This window comes from Quercus lobata, chromosome 8, assembly GCF_001633185.2.
Source record: "Quercus lobata isolate SW786 chromosome 8, ValleyOak3.0 Primary Assembly, whole genome shotgun sequence".
Taxonomy (NCBI): Eukaryota; Viridiplantae; Streptophyta; class Magnoliopsida; order Fagales; family Fagaceae; genus Quercus; species Quercus lobata.
In genome coordinates, this window is record NC_044911.1 from 474,400 (window position 1) to 488,698 (window position 14,299).

Consider the following 14,299-nt stretch of genomic DNA (forward strand, 5'->3'; position numbering starts at 1 on the left):
TCACAATATCATGCAATTTTCAAATTTGTAAACACATATAATATGATCAAATTATTACACCTCTCTTATTGTCTTTATGCTTTGTTTAGAAAATAGAATACTAAATATTAATTTTTTTTAGAAATAAAATTATTGAAATATTGGAGAAAACTAACAAAATACATTGCACATTGTGTGGGAACTTGGCATCCTTAATTAATCAAAGGCCTTCTAAGTTAATTGAAAAAATTACCAAGGTTTAATTCAAAATATTCATTATTCTTTCTCTTTTCCTTTCATTATCTCTACAACTATAACACCTCCTTACAAGGCATTAACATAATATACATTCTAATTGATACTTAGAAGAATGATTATAATTTATAAAGTATAAGCATATTCATAATCTTTGATTTTACTAGTTTCATTGCAAGGGTCATTTGAATGGACAATGCTAAAAGAAATTTATAAGAAAATTTGGTAATTATACATCTAACTAAGACATGATTACAATGTAAACAAAACTGAGTTCCCCAAAACATAGAATTCATTGTTTTGATGGAAGAGTACATCATATTTTGCTCCTCATCCTCACTAACTTGGCTAAAGTGTCTTGAGCCGCCAAGGTTTGGGCATGGTTATGTCCAAGCATCACTGTTCTGATACTAATACAAGTCCTGCATAGGTCTTCACCACTGTCAAAATGTCCACCTCTCAACAGCAACTTCGCTCTAGTCTCAAGTAATGTAGCCTTCAACAATGTCACATCCTGCCACACATATTCATCCACCCTTTGACTACCTTGCAACTTGTTCTTCCAACAAAGTGAGCCATGACACCAATCTTGTATTTGAGATACAAACGATTTCTCTACTTCTTCAAGTACATTTGTGCACACCTTTAATAGCTCCAATGCTGAGTTACATCTTGAGAAAGTTGTGAAGGCGTGAATTGCAAGAGGGAGTGCTGTTCTTTTGATGTAGAAAACCATGTCGATTGCCTTTAATTGGACCAGTGGGGGTTCAGATTTGAATCCAAAGACAAGGAAAGCAGAAGCCCATAAATGATCCGAGTTTATCAATGGATTGCCTGCTCTCCTCATACTTTGAACTGTGGCCTTGGCAGCTTGTAAACCTTCTTTTCTTTTTGCAAATACCTGTGTTATGGGATGGATTTGGATCCAACATCCAGACTGTTTGTTGGCTCTTCGTGCTAGTCCCAATTTAACCAAAATGAGGGCTGAATCTTCTTCACTATTCCAAGTTTGTGATGCTAAACAACCAGTGCAGCAACCAAATGTGAGAGCCAGACAGCTGGTCCACTTCTTCAACCGGTTTCCTAAGGCAGGCATATTCTTAGCAGCAGTTGCTAATAAACTCGATGAAATGGGTGCCGGGGCAAACCAACCACCAACTAGAAACATTCTTGAGGCAAGAAGATTCCTTCTACCATTAGTTTGCTGTAAGACTGCAAAGCAGAAGTGTAGTGCCTTCATGAGGAAAGGATTGTTCTTACAATACTGTTCCTCAGTGATGCTTATATTAGAGCAAGGAGAACCTTCATTGAGTTGCACCTGGTTTATAGCTTCAAAAAGAGTAGCAGGACCAATTGCAAGCTCAGACAGTAGTGAACCAATCAACCACAAGCCAAAGCTCAACCTTCCCAATTTCTCATCAAATTTCCCCAGAAACTCTAATTCATCAGCTGGATAGTCTTTCTTCCTTCTTCCTCTTATCAAAACCATTGCATCAGACAAAGGCAATGGTAAAAGCTGCATTGCATCAAAATTCATCACCTTGGATAGCCTCGTTGTAATAATCACATGGGACCCTCCAGTGTTCCTTGGGATCAAATCATGCAAATCCTTCCCTTCCCACCACTCTTTCTCAGTCTCAAGATTATCAATAATCAGTAAGTATGGCATGTCCCGGAATAGCTCCCTCTTGACTCTCTTAAAAGCTTCAAATTCTTGTTCCTCAAAGCTCCTAATGCGCCCCCTTTCCTTTTCAACATCAGCACTTACATCCAATCCTAGATTGAGAGACAGATTCAATATGTTTTGCCTAAAGTATCTAGCTTCCCCACCTACCCACAAAACCATCTTATACCTCTGTGAATACCTATAAGCAAATTCCAGTGCAAGCTCAGTTTTGCCAATGCCAGCAACCCCATTTATGCAAATTACATTGCTGCCTAAGCTCTTGTAGTTCCCACTCTTGGACTTTTTGTACTTATTATTAGACCTCTTGAATGAATTCCTTCCTAAAACCGGTTCAACCCAAGCCTCTAAAGTTGGTTCTTTGCTCTTTCCCATCTCCAAACTAATATACCTCCCTCCTCTACTTATAGCCACATCACTTTCCTCATCTGCCAGGCCTTCAGATTGGCCACTGGCTTCACTTCTTTTGATGGCCTGCAAAGAACAATCTTGCTCCTGACACTCCCCACATCCAAATAAGAGAGTTTCAATCTCTGAAATCTCCTCGTCTCTTCCAACAAAAAACCTGTTTCTTGAAAAGGGTAGCTCTTCAAATCCTTCTACTACTACATCTCTCTCAGCCACACTCTTTCTACCAAGCTTTGCTCTTAAAATAGCAGCAGCTTTAGAGACACAGCTTCTCCAGTTACCCTCACTGGCTTCCAGCTTGAATTCGTTGGACTTGATAAGTCCATCAATTGCCTCTTTACATTCTTTATCAATGGAATTGCAGTTGAGAAGGCCCACAATCTCAGCAGGGCCAGTGTCAAAGAAGAGTGGGATAAGGTTCTTCTTCTGAGCAAAGAACCTGATCTCTTCCAAACTGAGATGGTTAAGAAAGCTGGAATTAGTAACAATCACAACCCCATAAGTGGCAGAGCAGATAACTCGGTCAGCAATCTCATGGCTTTGAGTATCAGAGTATTTTGCTCTGTCTGCAACAAAGCAAGCAATTCCCTGAAGCTCAAGCTCAGACTTAACCCACTTAGAGAAACGCACCAAGTTTGGATTTTGACCATGAAAACCAACATAAACATCACAGCTCCTGAGTTTGGCATTGGAAGCAGGAGAGACTTGTCCTTTGGCAAAGGATATCCGAGGAACTGGGAAAGAAAATGAGATGCGTGGAGGAGCTGCAGGGTCACAGGTCAAAAATTTGAGCTTTGAGTCAGCTGGGTCATCTGAAAATTCATATTGGTCAGATGGGGGTGTGTAGGAACTGCTTGGAATGTCATCTGACTGTGAGATTAGTGGTGATGAAAGTGTAAGGGGAGTTGGGTTGTTGTCTTGGGGAGTTGGGTTTTCTTGGGGTTTTGGATTCATAATCATGGCCCTTGGAGATATATAAGGTGATTGCAAGGCTGAAACAAATGCTGATGAAGGTGGGGAAATAAGAGAGGGAGAGTTGTATGGGGATGATTCTATTGAATTCTTTATATTTGGAGATGGCAAATCTGAACTGGAGCCAGAGGGAGAGGGAGTAGTAGTCAAAGTCTCTCTTGTTTTACCTGAACAACTTGCTATCTTGATGGTAAGGCCACTGGAAATCATGGTGCTTGTGACTATAGTCATTGAGACATCTGGGGTTTGTTGAGCAAGTTTGGTAGATTTTGATGCCACCTCTTCCATTTGTACTCTTTTATGTTTTTGCTGTTGTAGATGGATCTCACTTTGGGGAGGTGAACAAAGTTTCAAACTTTCACACAACGTTATTTGATTTCACTGCTACACATTAGTACTACTGCACTACTTTCTTCTTTGTACTTGAATATTGGCATAGACTTTAGCATGATATCATCACTGGTTTTTCATTAAGATCCATTTTCAGCTGAGAAAGAACCAAAGACCTGACCAACTGACCTGACCATTCGCTGTGGATTCTTTTGCTCCAAATTATGCTGGCAGATACTGTCAGAAGATGAATGAAACAGTAAATAAAAACTCAAACAGGAGAAATTTGCATGTGATATATCACTTCCTCTTGTGGGCCTCTCTATGGTCAGAACTAGAGCCTTTTTTTTACTTCTGCAGCTGGAGTAGATTTGACCAAGAACAGTAATAACTCAGTAGGACAGAACATTAAGATTCATATAATCTTCTATTGGCATCTAATAATTACTCTGTGTAGACAGGAAGCATTCAAGTTTAGGCCCTGAGACAAATGGAGGCCGTATATGAGCATTAGATACAAAGAATATGGAAAACAAGATAAGTTCTTTCTTTGATCTTTACAATAATTATGAAATGAATGTAAGTGTCAGAAACCAAAATAAAGCAAAAAAAACAAAAGAGAAAGCATCATGAAACTATAGAGGTGTCATTGAATTTACCTTTCTTTGTTTCACTTGAGGCTAAGAGGGAGGCCCTCCTTTGCTGCAACTCCTGAGAACCCATATCTCTCTCTCTCTAAAATAAAAGGTGTACTGAGGCTGGGAATTTGAATAATGGGTTGGATCTGTGATGTTTTGAACATATTATATTGAAGAAATGCTTAAAAAGGAGTTGATAAGTGTTAATGATGTAGTATTTCAATAGTATCAATTTAATAATGTCTTGGGCTCGGGCAATTTCTTTTTGTTTTATGTGTTGTACATTTTAATTTCTCTCAAATCTAAATCTAACATGGGTTCTCACTTGACACAGAAGCCAAAGATTGGTCAGAAAGGACTCAGAGAAAAGGGCATTGGGAGGGGAACCATAACTCAGAGCTTTGTTGGTAATGTGTTTTATAGTAGTAAGGTTTCAGTTTCATATTATTGCATTAGAAATTTTAAAAAAACAAGATCTATCATGTATCTATCTATTGTATTGTATAATGTGCAAAGTCAGGTTTTTCGCTCTGTATTTGTACATTGTGTAGTCATCTGACATATTTTAATTATTTGCACCGGAAATTGAGCCAAAGACCAGTCCAACTGAAGACTGAACATTTTACATTTTTATTTTTCTGAATAAAGACTACACAATTACTATCGATATTATAAACAAGGAGAATATTAGCTTTCTAAAAAGACTGAGCAGATTACAATTATTATTATTATTATTTTCTGTTTTAAGTTTGTAAATTAGTAGAACTCACTCACTATGCTATAATTTTAGTTACAAGAGCATTCTTATTAGGAATGCTAAATGCTATAAATATTAAATTTTAACATCAAGTTTGTAAAAAGCATCAAAAAGCAAACTACAACAAATATGTTAAACTTGAAAAAATAATGACTGAGCTCCACTGTTACAGTGAGCTTTTCATCTTTGAAAGCTTACTATAGCTCCAATCTTAAAAAAAAATATTATTATTTTAATACTTGTGGTGGAAAAGGTGGTTTGTGTAGTTCTTTATTATTTTAATGAGTAGTTTATATTATTTTAAATTAAATGGTAAAAAAATAAAACCTTTAATATTAGGTATATTATAAAATGAGTTGTTAAAATTGATAAGGTGGTTTTTTGAGATGCTAAATGCTTAAATTCTTAAAAGATTTGATGGAATTGCTTTTTAGCCGCTGTTGGGGCTAACGGGTATTCTTATCTTATGGTTAAGTTTTAAACAAATTTTAAGTCAAAAAAATAGAGAGAGAAATTAGGGACATGTTTAAGTGAAGGTGATAGAGTTTGTTACACGTGTTTTGTTTGAATCTGAACATCATTTCAAGTTCTATTGTCCATATTATCTCACTCCATGTGCCTCATCTTGAACTCAAAATCTACCCTATCCAATTCCAAATACTTTTTATGGAATTCCACCACCTCTATTTAGTATTTACAAACACATCATGATGTTCTTCTTCCTCTTCCCATCTTTTTTGGTTCCTTCAAAATTTTTAAAATGGCTTCAGGTTGTCTGTTAATTATTTACATAGCTTGGGGTTCCTTTAACGCAACTTATTTTTAGTTTATTCAGCTTATTTGGCTTCTATATATATATATAAACTATTTTTTTAAGAAAATATATATAATTGTACTCTTTTTTTTTTCCAATTTACTATTTTATATAAGCTCAGTAAACTAAGGAAATACAAATATCTTATTGGCTTGTTTTGTAATGGTTAAGCTAATCTGGAAAGCAGTGGTGAGTTAGATAATGTCGCAATCCTCGATGATCACCCTGGGGCCAATGTCCCTGTCTTCCCTCATCCTCCTCCTTAAAACATATTACTAACTTTCCGTCAAAAAATTCTTCCTCTTTCTTTTGTTTATCTTATCTTTTGCAATTATATTAAAAGGCAAAATTTAGGTATGATATTTTAGGTACTGTTTTTTAGGTTCCTCACTTAAGATTGAGCCATGTGACTATTTAACTAAAGTATACACTTCCATCTCATGAGAAAAAATTCACATGACAGAATCTTAAGAAAAAAACCTAAGGAACAGCACATAAGCACATAAGTACAGTATCTAAATGTTGTTCAATATTAAATAATTAATATATGCACACTTATCTGTCAATCTGTGCAACTTTCAATTGATTTTAAACTTCACACAGCTTCAACTAGCAAAAGCTGCTTCAATCAAAACCAAAAGTGTCTGCTCCACCAATACAATCATCCCCTACAGTGGCGGAGCCACACACAAGGCTGGGGGGGCCAAGGCCCCCCAAAAGTTTTAAAAAATTATTTTATAGTATTTATATTATTTACATTTAAAAAAATGTAGCATGTACAAATTGAAGTTGACCCCTCCAAATTTTGAGTCATTTCAATGTTGTTCTTAAAAGAAAGAGAAATTATATTAAAATCATATAATTTAAAAGGTTTAACAAATTGAACTATGTAAAAAATGATAAATTTTTGTACATGTCTAATAGAAAAAATACATGACTTTTGTATGCTCATTAAAACTTAGAAGATGATAAATTCTCTTAGTAAATTAATTTTTATATATGTGTGTAGAAGTTTGTCTAGATTAACAAATATATTAACATCACAACTTGGCCCCCCCAAACCAAAATTTCTGGCTCCGCCCCTGCTCTACTGCTTATTACAGTATTACAAACTAGTATCATATTAATGTTTTCAGGGAGAAAAATGATGGAGAAAGAGATAAAGAGGCAAGCACTAATTTAATAAAGGTGACATTACGTAACTGTGGAATCTCCAATTTAATGTAACATCATTGGCAGGGAAAAGTCCTAGGAAAGGCCATAATGCTAATGAACTAGCTAGCTACTGCATTTTTAACTAATATTCAATTAATCGGATAGAATTCTTATAGTCCCACCAGCACCAGCATTGTGTGGAAACCATATACTGCATATTATGCATAATTTAAATAGGCAGATGAGTCTGCAGCTTCTTTAATTGCCACATATTCACATTATTCTTTTTGCATGTGCTCTTTGATTTTTCTAATGAGCTTACTAGTGAAGTGGGTATCACCGGCAAACAAATAATTTGGTTGGCAGGTGGCGGCATATGGGACATAGATGTATTATCTCTATTGGGAGAGAAAAAAAAAAAAAAAAGCTGTGGGGACAATATTTTCACAACAAAGTCTCAGTAGCAAATTGTTAATAATAAACTTGTTACTTAGGTTTTATTATAAAAATATTGTGCTAGTATACCCATAGCACTACTTTTCAGAGAATTAGACAATATCACTAAGCCACTCACCATTATACAGTAACACAACTTTTAAAATAGGCGGATTAATTAATTGGGGTACATCATCAATAACTGGATATACAAACTTACCCCTCTCTCTCTCTCTTAAATAGAAATTTAGGAGTTTATAATATAACCACACTTTCATTCTTTCAGACCAGAAGTGTAAAAACATACTTGAAGGATGAACAAACAAAGCCTACTATAATTAATTGGATGCATAGGCAAGGCTTTTGCTCTCGGATTGCTACTTGTACATGCATGTTACGAGGCAAGTTTTACAAGCTTGGACAATGTACATGGGCTTTTTTTTTCTGTATTGGTTGATTTCCAAGAAAAAAAATGGACGATAATTTAGAATCGGGTGCTCAAACTCATAGTGATTTTTGGATAGGTTATGAGAAAGTGCAAGACCAGTTAAAGGGAGTTGAGGGATCCTAATGTCCAATTCATTGTTGGTTTGTTGTGATGAATTACAGATAATTTGTTTGCTTTTTGCAGCCGCAGCGACTGCCACTGCCACTGGGAGAGAATGGGACCCTTAAATGCCCCTCCACCACCGTAACATACAAAAACGTAATATAAACCCATAACATAAACATATGTGTGCATGAGTGCATCACATCTCACAATCCATAACTTGAACAGGTGTTTTCCTCTTCTCTTCTTCTTTTTTAGTTTAAGATTTTATATTACATTCACTATAACATCTTTTTCCTTTATTGTGAAGTTTCTAAAAGCATGTCCATCCATTTTGAAATAACCAAATTAAATTTTATTATGTCATAGATAGAAATGCAAGAAGTAATATACATTTTTTTATAAACTTAAAAATTAACATGATAATTAATGTGATTGGTATCACATCAATAACATAATAAATAAAAAATTTTAATTAGTCTTTTTGTATTGTTTAAAAGTAATCAATTTCTTCTCAAAAAAACAAGTACTCAATTTGTAAAGCCTATGTGATAAAATATGTAAAATCTCTAGCATCAATTGTCATCAACAATTTTATATTTTTTCTGAATGGAAGAATGCACTTTTTGGTAAACAAGTATATACATATACTATTTTGGAACATCTATATTAAAAAAAAAAAAAAAAAAATCCGTATTCACTTGTATTTACTATTTTGCTTATAACATTATTACAATAATTACCTAGTGTTGACTGGGAGTCTTATAGCACAATTCTCACTTCCTTGATTACCAAAAAAAAAACTGACACTTCCTTAGAAACATCCAAATTCAAATGCCTCCTCCCCCATTGTAATTATTGCATTATCACCAAAAAAAAAAAAAAAAAAAAAAAAAAAAAGAGGAAAAAAAAAGGTCTTAATGACCTTTGAGTTTGGATTAAGCCGGAGAGGTGTATTAACTCTTCTAATTGGATTTTTGGGAATCCAATCGATCCTTCTTAGGTCCAACATGAACTTTCCCTTTAGTGAGGGCGATTTTGGTGAATGGCGACCTGACTTCTGACTCAAGAGTAATGAGAATGGCTCTCAAGTCTCAAGGGTAGGTTCCTGTGAATTTATGAATGCCATTATGGTGGTTTGGAAATTGGAACACATGCCCCGTCGTTGTTGTTGTGTACAAATTGACAATCAATGTCATATCTATTGTCTAACCTATATAGGCAAAGTCTTTGGGACCCTTATTAGTAAGTGTCACAATTTTAGTGACAACCTGTTAATTCGGTGGCATATTGATAAGTAGAACAACAAGAAACATGCCGATCATCATCACATGAAAGGTCATGGTTACGGAGTTTTCTTGGAATTGAGTGCTTCTGGAATGTCCAATATTATTGTTGCCAATCATTCATGTAAAAAAGATTTTCGATTTGGCCCAGAAGTGTTAAAAAGAAAAAGGAGAGATTACGTAAAAAAAAAAAAAAAAAAAAAAACGGGTTCAGACTTCAGAGTACCTCCCTTGTTTCAATTTAGGTCTTAGGATTTTTATTTTATCAAATGTAGATCCAAAATTATGAAATCATTCAATTTGAAGTCTTTCTCTATCTCTGCTATTTACTAACTTTAACCAAGCAAAGAAAAACAGAGTGGATAGAGAAAGAAAACTCCATTGTGTGAGAGAAAAAGTTTTCGCTAAAAATGAGAAAGTGATTGTTATAAAATTGAAATTGCTTACCTCGGTGAAAACAAACAATTTTATTTACACTTTCCCCTTTTTTGTTCTGCTACTTCCTAGAATAACATAAATGAACAAGGGTTTCTAATTGAGGTGGCTTCATTAGTTTAAGACTTTAATTGAAAAAATTAAAAACTTGACACCTATTCTAAAATATAGCTTAAACTTTGAACCATTTTTATGCAATTTTACTAAAATAAAATTATTCAATACTGCATAAATAATACTTCTTCATCTCATATGAATAATAGGTTTCATCATAAATTTATTTAGTAAGACTCGCTCGTTGCTGGTGACTGGTGAATAGTGAGAACTCAATAGATTTTAAGGATGTGTTGTAATTCTGGAATTCTAAGTTTCATCCACTACACTATCAATCAATAAGATTTTTGGAGTCTCTCATTTATAAGGAGTGAAATAATTTAGCCAAAAGTTAGGACATCACTTCCTTCTAAATCTATATATCTCTGTAAGCTGAAATATAGTATTTATTCTTGCTATGCTCCGGTTGAACCACATCAACAGCCACATCATCCACCAATTTTCAACATTCTCTCTATTTTTTTTAATTCTTTTTTTTTTCTTACTAATTTCCCAACTTTTTGTTATACTTTCTCTAACTTTTTCCCTCACTTTTTACTTTTTAATTTTCCCACTACTATCTACCTTAATATCACTTTTCCTCTACCCCTTTATCTTTCTTTATTTTTTTACTTTTCTTATTCCACTCCTCTTACTATAAATTTACAATTCTTTTTTCCATTTTATTCATAGTTTTTTCACATACAAAAGGTTATTTCACTCTCTCATTTTCCACACACAAATTGTAATTTCTCTCTCTTTCTCTCTCTCTCATTTTTTTTCCTTCATTTTTTGTGGATTTTTTTATATATATTTTTCTTGCATCTCTACTTTAGGTTGGTGAATTTTTTTATTATTTGGAACTCTAATTTGGGTTGATGTATTAAGTTTTGTGTTTTTAAGTTGTTATCTTTTTTATTCTTTTTGATTTCAAAGATGTTATTATATTGCATTATAAAGATAGTATATAAGAATATAATGTTATTTTATTACATAACATAATATGATTTGGATAATTTGGTGTTTATTACTATATGTTTTTGTAAGGACACGATTTGTAACGACCCATAATAGTGTTGGGTTCGCACGTAAAAAGACTAAAACAATATCATTTATAGAGCGTGGGTTTGAAAGGCTAGGCCTTAGTCACCAGACGGTGGGTTTTTCGTGGTGTTAATACATGATTTAAATCGTGTTCGCCCTGAAAGTCTTTCTCCTGGAGGCGGGCTAGGAGGCTCTGGTTTTTGGCCATTTTTCCCAGCCACTTTTCTGGATTGCTTTCTTTTCCTTTTATACTAGCATGTGTTCCTTATTCTTCGTCCACGTGTAGGATTGACTTTTCCAAGATTGATACTTGTCCCATCAGCCCCTATCCAGAGTGGTTGGGGGTGGTTGTAAAAGCTGGAGAGTATGGCTCTGTCAGGTGCAAAGTATTGAATGGCAGTAAGGGCAGCTTTCCCTGGTTGTTATACTTTCCAGCGTATCATTCTCTATTGACCTAGATATTTTAGATTTTTTCCAAACTGTTCCTATACCATTTTTGCCCTTCCTCCCAGTGAGACCTCGGACATGCTGAGGACTGAATCGTCCTCGGCTGTGTCCCAAGATTATTTTGTACTTGTATTACCGATCCTGGACCATAACCTTCCTCGGCTCGGGCCTTGGGCCCCAATGAATAAATGGGCCAGAGCCACAAATTATTGGGCCCCACAATTTTATTTTTACCTTTTTTCTTCTTATATTATTTTCTATAAATTTCTTACTATTCTCTCTCACATTCTTTTTTGAAAAGTGGTTATTTTATTTTTTGTGGTTTTTTATTTTTTCTTGCAACTCTGCTTTATATTGATTAATCGTTGTGATTTTTAAAATTATATTTTGGGTTCATATGTTTTGGTGTTGTATTTTTTAGTTCCCAAACACAAGTACTCTCTCTCTAATAAAATTTAGAGATAAATTATACATATTCAATATAAATTTGATGAGTTTTGATTATCATGATAATCTCTATTGAGAGAATGAATAATTTGAATAAATTTTTTTTTTTGATGGGTTGAATAATTTATTTAAATATACATACATACATACATATTTATTTATTTGGTTTAAATGTGCAATCAACTATATGCAATTCATTTAAAAGTAACGACGTTAAAACAATGAATAATTGCCCTAAAGATTACATTTGTATATTCATAGTTTTTATGTTTAGAAATATTTTTACTTAAATTTATCCGTATCGAAGTGGATTGAAATGCTACATTAATATAGTTTAATAAAAGTGTAAAAACAATAAATTTTATACTTAAGATTAGGTGTTTTGAACCCGAACATGTATTTTCTCATTATGTAAGTGCATAAAAATAAATTGAAATGAACCAAAATGAATCAAAGTGATTTGAATGGACCAAATTAACAGAATAGGACCAAATAGGAACAAGTTGGACTGAATAGGACCGAGATAGACAGAATGGACCAAATAGAATCAAAGTGGACAAAATGGACTGAATAGGAATAAAGTCGACCAATTGGACCTAATAGGACTGAAGTGGACAGACTGGACCAAATAAGACCAAATAGAACCAAAGTAGACAAAATGGACCGAATATGACTAAAGTGGACTGAATGGACCGAAGTGGGCTGAATATCACCAATGTGGACCAAATAGGGCCAATGTTGATTGAATGGACCGAAGCAAACTGAATAAGACTGAATGAACTGAATCAAACCGAATAGAACTTTAGTGGACAGGATGGACCGAATAGGACCAAATTGGACTGAAGAGGACATAATGGACCGAATAGAACCAATGTGGACCAAATAAGACTGTTTGAATATTTATCATTTTTATTGCATTTTTAGGGCTCATATTTCTAATTTTGAATCTCTATTTTATTATTTTCTTTGTATTTGTTAACTCAAAACTAAAGAGTTTAGCTCAGATATAATAAAATTTCATACTTTTTAACCCAAAAATTAAGGGGAAAAAAAAAAGAATTTTAGAGCTAAACTTGAAAAGAAAACATACGAAAAAAATTAATTTAAAGCCCAATTAGTCTAAAATGGATTGAAGGTGGATCAAAATTGACCGAGTGGACCAAATTGGATTGAGTGGACGAAATTGGACTGAAGTAGACCTGATTGGACCAAATAGAAATTGTTTAATTTTTATCACCTTTGGTCAAAAAAAAAAATTGTTTAATTTTTAGAGAAAACAAATTATCTTAAAAAAAATTTTAAAGAAAAAATATACACTATATTACAATACAAAATAATATTTATTCTTACGCATCGTGTGAGTTTGCGACTAGTTATATATTAAAAAAAGAATCAAGACAAACATTTTTCCCAAGTTGCATTTAATTAATTAGCTAATCCATTGCACGAGTCTAAGACTAATTGTTGATGCCCATTTTTACAAATCCATATCCAAAAGCCCATGTGCAAGAAAGCCCAATGAAAAGCAAGGCCCAAAGGCCCACAAAGAACACCAAAGAACTAGAGAGGTCTAAAGAAAGAAATGCAAGGGAAAGCGATCTGCAACAGAATGCAAATCTACCGCAAAATATAGATCTGCCGCAGAATACAGTTATCTTGCAGAATGGCTTTGGCAGATAAAAACAAATTGGCCCACAAAGGCCCAAATCCTTTTGTATAAAAGATAGACGTGAAAACTTATATGAAAAAGCACGGTGAAAGAAACAAGGAACAGCAGGAGTGTTAGCAGCAGGAAACGCGTGAAGGAAGAGTCAAACTAAAGGAAATGACAAAACACAGCAGGAAACGCGTAAAGAAATAATACATCCACGCAGCAGAACAAAATAAAGCTAATTTGCTACGGCAGAAATGGCGTGGGAGAAAAACACAGAAGGGCCGGGGCACCACTAACCTGTACCTAGCCAATACAAGGGAGGTGGGCCTACGGTCAAGGGGATTCAGAGGGTGTGGTTTGGTGGTGGGGGGGGGGAAGGGGTCTATATTTGGTTTCCTGCCGTGACTTCGTTTGGAAATATATCTTGCTGGGATGGTATCTTACCCAAAAGAAGTAATAAATGGTTGGGACCATCTGATGCATGCCATAGAGCTAGGTAGTGAGATAGCCCAATCCTCATTGGTTAGTTACCTAGAGGTAGAGGTATACAACAGGAACAAACAAAATGGAATTTTGTCGTGGAATGAGTAGTGGTGCAGCAAACATGTACTAAGTAATGGCAAGGGCAACCAATGAGTGGGTGGGTAATCTTGAAGGGATGCCCATAACAAACCAAAAACAGTTGGTGAAGTCCTAGGGGTAAAAGGGAGAAATCCCACCGAATCAGTTTGCTATAAAAGGAAGAGGTAACCATGGCAGAGGAAAGAAAAAGGAAAAACAGGGAAGAGAGAAAAACATCGAAAGAGAGAGACCCAACGGGGGGGAAGCACTTAAGGGGGGAAACCCATGGTAAGAGAGTAGTAAGCACCTAGAGAAAAGGACCCAGGAAAAAGAAAGACCAAAAAGGGGGAACAAC

At 34.6% G+C, this 14,299-nt stretch overlaps 1 protein-coding gene across 1 annotated transcript; it reads right to left on the reverse strand.

Annotated features, from left to right (window-relative positions):
* Window positions 1-445: 445 nt before the first annotated feature.
* LOC115954479 lies at window positions 446-3,921 on the reverse strand. The gene has a single exon (XM_031072338.1). The coding sequence runs from the start codon at window positions 3,584-3,586 to the stop codon at window positions 551-553; it is 3,036 nt and encodes a 1,011-aa protein (XP_030928198.1). The 5' UTR covers window positions 3,587-3,921; the 3' UTR covers window positions 446-550.
* Between the last annotated feature and the right edge of the window lie 10,378 nt (window positions 3,922-14,299).

Excerpts from the sequence above, each read along its gene's own strand:
- LOC115954479 (XM_031072338.1), bottom strand. The coding sequence starts at position 3,586 with ATGGAAGAGGTGGCATCAAAATCTACCAAACTTGCTCAACAAACCCCA.